Source organism: Chamaea fasciata, unplaced genomic scaffold (genome assembly GCF_029207755.1).
Source record: "Chamaea fasciata isolate MVZ Bird 193981 ecotype frontalis unplaced genomic scaffold, bChaFas1.0.hap1 SCAF_11, whole genome shotgun sequence".
Lineage (NCBI taxonomy): Eukaryota > Metazoa > Chordata > Aves > Passeriformes > Sylviidae > Chamaea > Chamaea fasciata.
In genome coordinates, this window is record NW_027094096.1 from 17,669,110 (window position 1) to 17,681,919 (window position 12,810).

At 62.2% G+C, this 12,810-nt stretch overlaps 1 protein-coding gene across 1 annotated transcript; it reads right to left on the minus strand.

The window, feature by feature from the left end:
- Positions 1-9: 9 nt before the first annotated feature.
- Positions 10-8,746, minus strand: ECEL1 (endothelin converting enzyme like 1). The gene is made up of 17 exons (XM_066193445.1): positions 7,892-8,746; positions 5,990-6,058; positions 5,719-5,829; positions 5,044-5,136; positions 4,691-4,815; positions 4,095-4,317; positions 3,856-3,954; positions 3,684-3,758; positions 3,137-3,240; positions 2,870-2,928; positions 2,667-2,718; positions 2,490-2,557; positions 2,259-2,383; positions 1,967-2,032; positions 1,673-1,768; positions 1,062-1,138; positions 10-814 (listed from the first exon to the last, which is right to left on the minus strand). The coding sequence occupies exons 1-17, from the start codon at positions 8,633-8,635 to the stop codon at positions 715-717; spliced, it is 2,286 nt and encodes a 761-aa protein (XP_066049542.1). The 5' UTR covers positions 8,636-8,746; the 3' UTR covers positions 10-714.
- Between the last annotated feature and the right edge of the window lie 4,064 nt (positions 8,747-12,810).

Sequence of the window (12,810 nt, forward strand, 5' to 3'; positions counted from 1 at the left end):
TGACACTGGTGGGACAGGTGTGTTCATGGAGTGGGGGTGCCTGTGCCATGTGGGCAGGGCTGGGGGTGCTGCCCACTGCTCCCATCCCCTAGCCACGGCCCCGGCGACCACCCAGCATATCCAGTGCTTTATTGACCAGAAACAGCAGCGAAAAATACAGCAGTGTCCATGTGCCTGTGCTCCCAGGCAGGCTGGCATTGCCTGGCCCCAGCTCCACCACTGTGCCCCACTCTGGCAGGGCTGGTGCATGGACTGGATGGGGCTGGCGTGGGGAATGAGGGGAGGGCACCGTGCAGGGGAGGCTTTTGGCATGGGGCAGCCCCGTGGTTTCTCTGGAGTCCTCCCCCTGCCTTGACTGACACTCGGATGGATGTGGTAGGGCTGGGCAAAGGGTTTGGGGTGGGTGGACAGAAAAGGGGGTACCGGGGTGCCTGGGTGTGCCCACGTTCCTCCATGGGGAATGAGGACCCCTCAGTGAGCAGGGCAGTGGATAGGAGGGGAATGGACAGGAGGCAGCTGCCCAACCCAAGTGTCCCTGCTGCCTACACCCCAATGGCAGGTGCTTGCCTTTGGGGTGACCCCCTGTGACACCCGAGGGTGCCCCCTTTACCTGAAGAATAGGAAGGGGAGATGGGAAGTTGGAGAGTGGGCACGGGGTGTCACTTAGGCAGGGGTGGGGATGAAATGTCCCAGCCTGCTGGAGGAGGATCGGCCTCACCACACCGAGCACTTGTGCACCGGGTTCATGGGCGAGTTCTTGGGGCAGTGGAAAACCCGTCCAAACTCCTCAAACTGGGAGACACTGCCCAGGACCCTGCCAGGAGAAGGGAGGACCTCAGAGCTGGGCACCCCCTGCCCCCCACACTGCTGCCTTGCACCCCACTCAGGGCATATGCTCACCGCAGCAGCACCCCAACCCCCGCCTCAGGGATATCACCCAAGATCTGCTGGCACCAGCACTCCAAAGGGTGCTCATCCCATTTTGCACAGCACTGACACCTGTGGGGAAGGCTGGCACCCATCATGCCCCCAGCCCACCCCATTTTGGGAGCACCCAGTACCTGTAGTGCTCCGGGGCATGCTTGTCCGTCAGCACCTGCAGGTAGATGGACTGGGATCGCCGCTTGATGCACCAGTTCTGCAGGGGAGAAAGGTTCCATGGACAAGCCACATGGGGTACCCTGGGTCCTGGCAACCACCAGGACACAATGGCCCTTCTGGCTGCTAGGGATTGAGGGCAGTGATGCCCTGGTTGAATTTGTTATCGTAAGGTTTCCCAGGAGCCTGTGTACATGGTATAAGTGGGTTGGGAGAGCGTGGAGTCATATTTGTTATTGTAGGGTCTCTGGGGTTGTAAGCTGCCTGTCTGCAAGGTTTCCTAGAATTTTGGGATCATATGTATTTGTTACTGTGGAGCTTCTGGAAGTCATGGGGGAAGTCATTAATATATTATTGTGGGGTCCACACGAGCAACAGGACAGTGTGGGGTGCTTGTTCAGGGCTGAGCTCTGTACCCTGAGCCCAGGACCTGCTGATGCAGCCAAGCCCAGCTCCTGGCCATGGACCCCGGGTCCCCCCAGGGCTCTCTCCCCATCCCTTTGGGTCACTGGCCCCGCACAAGGTGACCCTCCTGCCCCAATACCTGTTACATGTGAGGAGGACAGGGGCTCACCTGGGCAAAGGCGATGAAGAAGAGCTGGTCGTGTGTGTATTTCATGTGGTGCAGGGGGTGCTCAGGGCCGTGCTCCCGCACCCACTTCTGGTAAGCCTGGAGAACAAGAGGTGCCCTCAGCATGGCCTGGGCACTCCCCCAAACCCACCCTGAACCCACTCCCGAGACCCCAGCAACCAGGATCATGCCCACCCTTAGCTGCATGGAGTAAGGAAGGGTTATCCTGCCCACTCAATAGGGATGGCATAAGCAGCTGCCCTGTGGCTGTGCCAGCCAGGCTGGGGGGACACTTACGTAGTAGGCGAGTTTGAGCCCCCCCATGTCAGCGATGTTCTCCCCCAGTGTGTGTTTGCCATTCACCTGCCAAGAGAGGAGAAATGACAGCATGGACAGATGTGTCCCCATCCCCACCCTGGCACTGAGGCTGCACCCAGTGCTCTGAGGAATTTCCAAGCTAAGGTGTGATGAATTGCTGGGTCTCAGGGCTGGGCTGGAGAGAGTCAGTTTTCCTGCAGGCACCCAGCCCTAAGCAATGGAGCAGCAGGGACCCCACCATGGGAGAGCTGGGGGGAGAGGGGGGTCTCACCCTCTGGTTGTAGACGGTGAAGTTGTCATAGAGGTTGACGATGCACTGCGCCTTCTTCAGGAACTTGCTGTACGATCGCTCCGTCCACCAGTGCACCAGGTTCCCGTGCCGGTCATACTGTCCCCCTGCCACGGCAAACGCCACCTCCAGTAGTCCCAAGGGACCCAGGTGTCCTGCCTGACTGCCTCATCCCATCCTCACATCCGGGCAGGATATAGGAGGGACACTCACCCCAGTCATCGTAGCCATGGGTCAGCTCATGCCCAATGATGGTGCCAATCCCCCCGTAGTTCAGCGACCTGTTGAGTGGGGAGCAGAGGTGAGAGGGTGGAGAGCACAGTGCTGGCAGGGACGGGGGTGACCCCATGACATGGCAACCCCTTGGCCATCCCCCAGCCCCACACTCACTGTGGGAACTCGGGGTCGTAGAGGGTGGGCTGCAGGATGCCAGCAGGGAACACTGGGGACACAGGAGAACAGTGCAGTTGGGTGTCACCCTGCCTTGTACCCCCCACAGCATCACCCAGCACCAGGGGACCCTGGGCCTTGTCCCCATCCCAGATCCTTCCCGCTCCCGACCTGGGGGCGGATCGAGGGCAGGCAGTGCTCACCCATCTGGTTCTTGTTGGGCAGGTAGTAGGCGTTCAGTGCCTGGGGAGGCAGCAGCCACCTGCAAGGAGAGACAGCAGTGCTGGGCTGCAGAACAAGGGACGTGGAAGTGCCATCCCTTTGCACAGCTGGGGAACGGGGGGACATTCCTGGCATCCCTGTGCCCTTCTGTCTACACCCTGTGGGGTGCATCTGGGCATGGGGACAGAGGACACTGGTGGCACCATGCTGGGCCCCTCCATGTCCCCCCAGGGCAAGGGGATACCCACACAGACTTGTCCACCTCCTGCCGGATCTTCTTCACCGAGAGCCTGATGCTGAAGGCGATGCTGTTGAGGATGTTCTTGAAGTAGGTCTTCTCATCCACCTCAAACTGGGAGGGCAGAGCCACATCAGAGGAGATGCCAGCCCCAAGGGTGTGGAGGGCAGGCCTGTGGTGTCCTCCCACGCCTGTGAGCCTTGCTAACTGTGTGGCTGTGTCACAAGTGTGTTCTCATGTCTCAAGCTGTGTGCCCACAGGGGCAGCTGTTGCTCTGTCAGCTCTGTGAGGTCCCTGGGCCATGCCAGCACCCCCAGCCCTTGCCGAGGATGGGGCTGAGCTCTGGGGACTGCAATGTGGGGAAGGAGACACCACCCCAGGCCCCAGGGACTGTATGGCACTGCCGGTGTGGGGCACCCTGCCAGCAGTGAGCAGAGTGAGCACCAGGAGGGGGCTTGTTTTGGGGTGGCATCCCGACAGACCCTGATGCAGGTATGGGGAGCATCTTCCCCCTCCATGTGCCCATGCCATCACATGCTCCTGGGCTAATTCCTTGCCTCATATTCCTTGTCGATGGCCTCTGGCTTCAGGAGGAAATCGGGGTACCCGATCATCACCATCATATACCGGAGCTGTGGGCAAAATGAGTGGTGGGTTCAGGCCCCCATCACACGTGTCCCCATGCTGGTGATGGGGCCAAAGGCAGGAGTGCATGCTAGGGGCCACTACCTTGGCCCTGGCTGCTCTCCGTGTCTCCTCATCCATCCAGTCCAGCTCATCCAAGCGCTGGTCAAGGATGTATTTGATGTCCTCCACCAGCTGCTGCACCTAAGGTGAGTCACCATGGTGCTGGCACAGCATCCCCACCACCCATCACCAGCCAGACAGCCCTTGGTGGGGGCAGTAGGCACTTTGGCAAGGTGATGGGAGATTGTGGTGGCTTCATGTCCATAGGCAGCATCACCTACCTTGGCTTTGCTGGCAGAGGAGAAGTGCTCCTCAACGAAGAGAGCCCCCAGGGCCATGCCGAAGTGCTTGTTGGCCTGGCTCAGGCAGATCTTACCCGGCTCCAGTTGCTTCTCATTGCCCTCCATCTCCTTGGAGAGCTCGTGGATGGCATCGCGGAAGGGGGTGGAGAGGTGCTCGCTCAGCACCACCACGATGCGCCATAGCATGTAGTTGTGAAGGATCCTGTGACAGGGACAGGATTGGCCCTCAGCAGGTCCCCAGGCACAGGGGAGGGTGGGAGCATGTGCCAGGATGGGGACACCCCTGTTCAGGGACATCTCTGCTCAGGGATAGGGGGGAGCCATGGCTGGTGGGGGCACAGAGACAGTCTGGCACCATCACACCTCCCTGATGTGTGATGAGTCTGGTGACCTCTAGTATGAATGGCTCACCAGGATGCTGTGGGGCTCACAACAGTGCCTTTTCCCACAAGCTTTCCCAGATTTTCTGAGCCCAGTCTGGCCTTCCCAGGAGGAGATTCCAGCCACAGCTGTCCTGTGCCCCCTGCCAGGGTGGGAAAGGTGCCAGGGGCACAGGGGGTACCAACCCCCCTCACCTGCTGGGTGTCACACGGATGAGGTCAGACACCTTGTGCATGTAGTCGGTGGCCAGCAGCACCACCTCCTCCTCCTCCGAGAAGTTGTCATGGAAGATGCGGTCCAGCAAGCGCTTCCACTTGAGCTGCCAGGGCAGGCACTGTCAGGGGGGCATGGGGACCCCCCTCCATGCCACCCTGGAGGGGACCCCCTCCAGACTTTCCAGCCTCCCATCAGAGGAGTGTGTTATTCTCCAGTGGATTTAACCGGGACAGGTGGTGGGCATTGAGGGCATGGAGCAGGGGAACAGGGACAAGTGTGGGGCACAGGCAGATGGGGGACAGGGGGACAGGCTGGCAGCAGGGGTACTCACCGTGGGAGTGATGCGCTGCAGCTCGGCCAGGGTCACTTTGTGGTACATGCTGCCAACGTCCCTCCGCACGTCGTCATACTCGGACACCGTGATCTGCACAGGATGGGCGTGGCTGTCACCATCCCACTGCCCACCTTGAGGGTGACACGGATAGGACACGGGGACGGAGCACAGCTCTGGGGCAACAGGGCATTTCTGATGTGGGTACTGACCCACATCCTTCCCACTCCCTGCCCCAGGAGCCCTCTGCTGCCAGTGGGACCCTGGGGGCTGGTCACAAGGTCCCCAAGGAATTGGGTTATCTGAGGAATGGGCACACACATCCCCCCAGGATACAGACTGAGGTCCCGAAGACCTGGGTATGGAGTCTACAAGGGTCCCGAGTGGCCTCACAAGGAGTAGATGTGGGGCTGGAGTGGTTGTCCTAAGGGCTGGGACTGGGGGTTCTCAGGATGTGGGACTTGGTCCCTGAAGCTCTGCCATGAGGTCCTCAAGAGGCTGAGATCTCCAAGTTCCAGGTATGAAGGTCCCCAAGGGCTGGGACTGGAAGTCCCCATGGAGGGATTGGAATGGGATTGCTCAAAAGCAGATATGGACATCCCCAAAAATCTGTGACTGGGATGTCCAAGGGCTGGACAAGGGTGCCCCAAAGTTCATGGCATGCAAACCCCTCACATTGGCGAGGTGCTGCTCCAGCTGCAGGATCTCCTGAGCTTTCTGCTCCACATGCTCAGCCCCCAGGAGGGTGAGCAGTCGCTCCATGAACACTCGGTATGCAGCCAGGATCTGTTCAGAGGGAAGGGATGCTCAGTGCCATCCCCCGCACTGTCCTGTGGCACCCCAGTCCCCGGCACTGCGGGCAGTGGGATGTGCCCTCTGTCTGCCAACCATGCCGCATGCTGGTCCCTCTCCTGGTGTCCCCAAGGCATCATTGTGCCCCCCTCACCTTCTCGCTCTCCTCATCCTGCCCCAGGTAGAGGGTCCGTTCGGGCAGGGTCAGCCCATCCTGGTCGATCTGGGGGCAACAGGCAGGGGCAGTGAGTGAGCAGAGGGAGGGGAGGCTGTGCTGAACCAGGCACCCCTCGCCTTCCCCATATCACAGAGTGCCCCTGGTGTCCCTGGAGCTGAAGGATGGCAGTGTGCTGGAACAGCCACAGTAATGGGCACATCGGTGCCTCAGTTTCCCTCCTGTTGGAGGCTGCTGGAGCTGCAACGGGCTGGGAGTGCAGGGCAGAGAGCAGCCCCTGCTCCATGGCCTGACTGGCACATAGGCTGCCTCATAGCCTGCCCTATGCTGCCACCACTCTCTGTCCTATCCTTGCCCCCTGGTGTCCACCCACTTGCCCCGTGGCCAGCCCCACTACTATGCTGCAGCCTGCATGGCGAGCAGCATGGACACCCCTGCTCTTCACACACCCCCCTGCTGTGCTGTAACCACAGGCACAGCCTCCAACCCACAGACATACCTGAGCACACTTGCACGTATGTGCACGCTCACACGTATGTGCAAGCTCACACACACAAGCACACAGGTAACTCGCCCCTCTGGACACACACCTATGGGTGCTCACATCCCTACACACGCACCATCCATTTTACCCCTCCTCCATGCACACGCACACACAGAGAAACACGCACCCTCTCCTTCTCACTCTCTGTCTCAGCTCCCCGCAACTCACTTCACCTGCGCCCCTGCACTCACACAGCCGGAGCGCTGCCCGCACACCCACGGGACCTCCAGCCTTCTTCCCCCATCTCCTTCATCACCCCTGCCCCCTTTGCTTTCCCAGACGGGCGCTGAACCCTGCAGCCCTCACACACACCCCCTCCTGCACCCTGTCCACTCACACCCATCGCACACCCACCCCCAGCCACGCCAAGCCCAGACCCCCAGCCCTGGCTGTCACACCCATCTCGCCCCCACGCCCACGGCGTCCCACCCCGCGCACTCCCGGTCCCCGCTCCGCCTGCCCATCCTTTCCCTGTGACAGACGCTCCCTCTAGTGTTACACACGCGCGGCCCGGAGCCGGCAGCGCGCCGCCCCGGCCCCGCACACCCGCTCACATTCATATCCCACAGCCCCACCATCTCACAGGGAACGGGGCGGCTCGTCCCCACCACTGTGTCCCCCTCAATGCCCTCGCCATCACCACCACCTCGTCCCCACCACCATGAGCATCCGTGCTCACCCTGTCCCTGCTATGCCCACCTCCGTGCCCATTACCGAGCCCACCACGGCATCCCTGCTGTGCCATGGCTTCTCCCACCATGCCCACCACTGCACCCCCACACCCACTAAGAGACTTGGCCAGCCAGATAAAGCCCGCCTGCACTCTGGTGTCACCACAGGGTGAGGGACATGGTCTGGCAGGGGTGGGAAAGACTGAGAAAGCCACGGGAAGATGCCCTGGCACAGTGCTGGGGGGTCGGTTGCCACCTCCCCGCCCCTGCCTGGGGCTTGCCCCCTCTGTACAGATGGTAGCCATGATGCCAAGGTGAGGGGCCTGGCTGCCAGCACTCAGACCCTGGTGCCCTGCTGGGCTGTCCTCAGCACCCAGGCAGGCGGCACTGCCTCACTCTGTACATTCCCCTGCCCATGTCCCCAGCCCTATCCTGCAGGTGCCACCCACACCCCAGGGTAGCCTGACACAGGGGTCCCATGCTGGGAAGGCAGGAGGATCCCCCGGGACAGGAGGGGTCCCTACCCCAGCCGTCTGCTATAGCCAAGCCCACACACTGCGGAGGCACCCAGAGCCGCTGCAACAAAGACAGCGACATCAGGCAGGTGTCAGCGGCCCCGGTGCGTGGCTGGGGCAGGGGGCAGCCGCAGGGGCACGGTGCCCTCACCCGGATGACGTAGCGGGAAGTGTTCCTCTCGTCCAGGCTGACGGTGAGGGAGAAGAGCACGGCTGCACTGTAGACCCCCTGCGTCTTGTAGAGCAGCTCATTGATGTCCCTGCGGTCTGGAGGGGCGTCCCAGCCACCACACTCCCCAATGACCTCCAGCATGGGCCGGGGGCCGAGCCGATCGATCTCAGCCCGGTCCAGGCAGGAACGGAAGAACTCCTTGACCTTCCTCTCAGCCGAGGCGCGGGCTCGGCGCCGCACGGGGCGGCTCAGCAGCGCCCGCAGCTTGGCCTCGTTCTGCTCGGCGATGGCCCCGATGGTGCCGTACACCAGCTTGTCCTCAGGGATGCCGTGCCGCCGCAGCCAGCCGCCACAGGCGAAGGAGTAGAAGTCCTGGCAAGGGTCGATGGTAGCATCCATGTTGGCGCTTAGGAAGCGGGATGCCCGCAGGAAGGCCTTCTTCTCCTGGCACCCCTCCAGGCAGTAGCTGTCCCCTTCGGCCGCCAGGTACTTGAGGACCAACATGCACGTCAAGATGACGCAGAGCCCCGCAGCGAAGACCAGCCCTGAGAGCAGACAGACCTCCCGGCGGCTCCAGCGGGGCAGCCCCCCGCGGCGCTTCTTGGCCCCTGCGCCCAGCTGGAGGGCGAAGCCGTTGGGCAGGGTCCCGCTCTGGTACTTGCTCACGTACTTCACCTCCTGAAACTCATCATAGTGTGCTGTCAACGAGTAGGTCTTCTCCATGGCCGGGGATGGGTCTCCCTGCCAGCGGCACTGGTGCAGGGCTCAAGGCAGGTGCAGGGCAGGCTCAGGCAGCCCAGAGTTCATGCTGGACCCGTGCCTGCCACGGGGAAGTGGTGATGTCCGGGTGAGTCAGGAAGCTCCTGGAAAAGGCAGAGGAGATGGATGAGGGGGAGTTTGGGAGGAGCAAGGGCGGCAGGGTTGTTTCTTGTCATCATTGCTGCCCGTATATCCATCCCCATGTATGCCCCACTGCTGGCACTGGGACTGTCCGCAGTGCCAGGAGCTCGGTGGCACCTCTTCCCCATGGCTCTCCCCTTTGTCAGTTCCTTTGGTGACAGAGCAGGGTCCTGTCTGCATGATGGCAGGTTTCAGTCCCTGGCACAGCTAATCTCACACCCCCCCACACCCACACAGTGCTCCAGCCCGAGCACCCATGCTGGGTGGATGTCCAGGGTGTTCCAGTGAACTCAGCACCATGAGAACCCTTCCCAACCAGGGGGAGCACAGGGCTGCCAGCCCCTCTCGGTGGGGTATGGATGGGGTGAGCAGCTTGGGGAAGAGGGGCTTCGAGAAGATTTATGAGGGGAGGTGTTGGGTTGGGGTGCTGTGGGCTGGGTGAGGTTGTGTGGCCCCACGTTGGGTTGCATGGATGGTGCTGTGCCGTGTTGGGTGGTGTTGCATTGTGCTGTGTGGGGTGGTGGTGCGCCGTGTTGCATTGCGTTGTGGCAAATTGTGGCGTGGTGCGTGATGTGTGAACAAAGTTAATTCCAGTCTCGGGGGAGCCCTGGACCCCGTGAACACCTCACAGCATTCCCCCACAATCACCACCAGCATCCACCCAAGCCCTCTCCCTCCACTGGCTGGTGCCCGACAGACAGGAGTGTTTGTCAGGGGTGACATGCTGGGGAGGAGGGCGTCTGCCCATGGGGAAAGGAGGGTGGGGACATAGATGGGTTGGGGGGGGGGCGCTTCAAAAGGAGACCTTGCTTCTTGCTTGGTGCAGAACAGTATCCGGATTTGCAGGTGAGGGAGGACGGGTTGGGGACAAAGAGCTGCTTGGGAGGTGGCCAGTATCCCCACAGCGGGGCTTCCCCCTGCCCCAGTTCCTTCTGCAACTTGGGCAAAGTTGTGCCCCGGCGCAGCAGCCCGGCAGTGCCCGTGCCAGGGAGCTGCTGCCGTCGGAAAGTTAGCGGGGACGGCAGCCAGCACGGCAAAGTGTGGGGGTCCAGGGGGCTGCCCAGGAAGCTCGAGGGACGCTGCTCAGTATGCTGCCCGAGATGCTCAGGGGATGCTCGGGAGTTCCCGGGGAATGCTGCCCGCGATGCTCGGAGGATGCTGCCTGCCCAGGATGTTCGGAAAGGTGCTTGTCGGGATGGTAGGGAAATGCTCGGGAGGTCGAGGGAGATGCCGGCCGGGATCATGCCTTTGGTGCTCGGGGGCATGCTCAAGGGTTGCTCGAGGGATGCTCGGGAAGTGATCCTCGGGATGATGCCCGGGATATTCGGGGGATGCTCGCGGAGTGCTCGCCGGCAGGCATGGGGACTGCTCCCCGGGCTGCTCGCGGGGTGCTCACCGAGGTACTCGAGGGATGCTGGGGGCATGATCTTCGTTCTGCTGCCCGGGAAGTACGCGGGTGCACGGGGGTTGCTCGTCGTTTGCTCACCGAGATACTTGGAGGATGCTCCCGGGATGCTGGGGCGACGCTGCCGGGATGCTCGGGCACGCTGTCCGGGATGCTCGGGGGGCCCTGGGGGTGCTCACCGGCTCTCTCGGGAGGTGTCAGGAGGCTGCCGGGGGCTGGCCGGCCCCGCGCCACCCGTCCGGCTGCGCGCCCCGCGCTCCGCTCCGCGCCCCGCGCCGCGGCTGGCGGAGCGGCGGGGCCGGAGGGAGGCGGCGGGGCGGGGAGGGGGTGGTGTCTCCAGCCCGGCTCTCCCGCAGGCCAGGCTCCATTAACGAGATTATTATGCAAATGAAGCAGCCCTGTGCCACCCGCCAGCCTTACCTCATCCCCGCCGGCGGGGAGGTAGGGCAGGGAGGTCCCTGGGTCCCTGTACCCCGCGGGGCTGGCACAGGGCTGGCAGTGCCAGTCCGCCTGGCATTCCCCATCCGGAGACACTGCCGCCACCCCCCGGCAGCCGGCCACCCAGGAGGGGCACGGGTGGGCACGGCCGACGGCCTGTGCCAGGAGCATCCCCGGCGGCGCAGCACCCCCCTCCCTGCCCGGGCATCCTGGGGGGCCCATCCTGTCCCGGTCCCGTTCTGCCAGGGTGGGTGTAAGGGGCCAGGGCTGTGGGTGGGCCGGAGTCAGAGTCTGAAAGGCTTCGGGTGAGAGAGTGGGCACGGGGGTGGCACGGGGTGGCACAAGGAGGAAGCCGTGCATTCAAACACACATGCGAAGGTCCGGGAATATTAAACTGCATTGCAGATAAATCCCCAACATAAATATCGTGAGCTGCTCTGCCACGGGGGGGCCCAGCAAGGAGATTTATAGCCCAGCAATTCCCACGGTGGCCCCCTGCAGTGCTTGGGTACTCTGGCCCCCCACGGCCGTCCTGCCTGTCGAGCTCAGGGGTGCTCTGCTACCCTCACCCTCTTGTGCCAGCACATCCCTGGGTGCTCAGAGGGGGCTCTGGGTCTCCTGGGTGCTGGGGAGGGACAGCCCATACTGGGCACTGTGCTGTGGCATGGGGCCCTGCTTGTCATGGCACAGGTGGCTCAGTGATGTGGGACCTACTGTCTTGTCCTGTGGGCACGGTGGGCTGGCCCCAGGCACAGCTCTCAGTGCCTGGGGCTGCTGAGGCTGTGCTTTCCTGTGCTGGGGTGCTGGGCATGGCCTGAGCACGGGTCCTTCTGCAGCAGAGACATAGCATCACCAGCACAGGCAGTGGCACACATAGACATCACATGTACACCCACACACACTGACATGCACCAGCACAGACACACACTCTGTGCCTCCACACACATTCCACATTCAAGCATTCACTGCCATCCACATGTACCCTGGCACACTAAACACAAGCTCAGGTGTTGCAGCTCAGCTTTCATGGGGCACATGCCAAGGCAGAGAGAATCATGAATCCCACGAGAGAGACACCCCAGGCTTGAGAGAGATGTCCAACCAGCCAGGTATCACCAAAGCCAGTGGGATGCAAGGGCACCCAGTCATGCTGATTCATGGGTGGGCACAGGGAATCCAACCCTGCTGCTCATGAGGGTGCTGGCTGGAAGACAGGGGATGGGACTGTGTGCCACACACCAGCTTCCCCATGCCTGCACTTACTCAGCCCCGAGACACACTTGGTACCTTGGTTGGAGCATGATGGATGCACATGGGGGGCGGGGGAGGGCCTGGTGTTATTAACAGCCCTGGGTATTGCTCCAACAGGGCTGTAAAAATTAAAGGCGTGTGGATATAAAATAATGGATAAATCTGAGCTGGCCGCAGAGCACTGCAGTGTCCCACAGGTGTTGGCATCTCAAAAAGCCAGGGTACAGCAGGTGTGGGGTGGGCACCCGTGTGTAAATATGGGGCACCAGGCAGTGCCTGCACCCACTTCCAAATGCTGACTTTCCCCAAAAAATCTGCTGAGTGCCTTGAGAGGATGTGCAGGCACTGGCAACCTGTGGAACTGGTACTCCTAGGCAAGCAGTGCTGCTGAGCTGGGATAGAAGAGTTTACCACTTTGCAGACTGGGCTGGGGGACAGGGCACCTGCTTCCGGATGCCCAAGCGCTGCCCAGCCCACGCACACCCAACAGCAGGATCCGTGCCATGGGGCCAACACACCCAGAGATTACCAGGTGGGTGTGACTATCCCATGGCCCAGCGCTCTGATCCCGAGCAGGCCCCGGGCAGCACTCGGCTCGCGAGCCCCACTCCACCCTGCCCATCCCGCGGGCCACCCCGCCGGCATCCTCATTTTCCCCAAGATTAGCCGCGGCGCGGGAGCCTCCGCGCATCGCCAGCAGGTGACAAATAAGATTTTTCCACTCTCCCGAGCACTCGGCATGGGTCTGTCATTGAAAATGCAAAGCAGCGCCGTGCCAACCTCCGCCACCCGCCCTCACCTCTGTCAGCCCCTCCGTGCTGAGCACCCAGCCAGATGAACCCCCCCCACCATCACCACTAGACCCCCGGTCCACCCGCTGTGCTCCCTCGGCAGTGCTGGGGTG

Excerpts from the sequence above, each read along its gene's own strand:
- ECEL1 (XM_066193445.1), bottom strand. The coding sequence starts at position 8,635 with ATGGAGAAGACCTACTCGTTGACAGCACACTATGATGAGTTTCAGGAG. Across the intron at positions 3,955-4,094 it reads CCTCTGCCAGCAAAGCCAAG|GTGCAGCAGCTGGTGGAGGA; the intron begins GTAGGTGATGCT and ends GACTCACCTTAG. Across the intron at positions 2,929-3,136 it reads CAGGAGGTGGACAAGTCTGT|GTGGCTGCTGCCTCCCCAGG; the intron begins GTGGGTATCCCC and ends CTCTCCTTGCAG.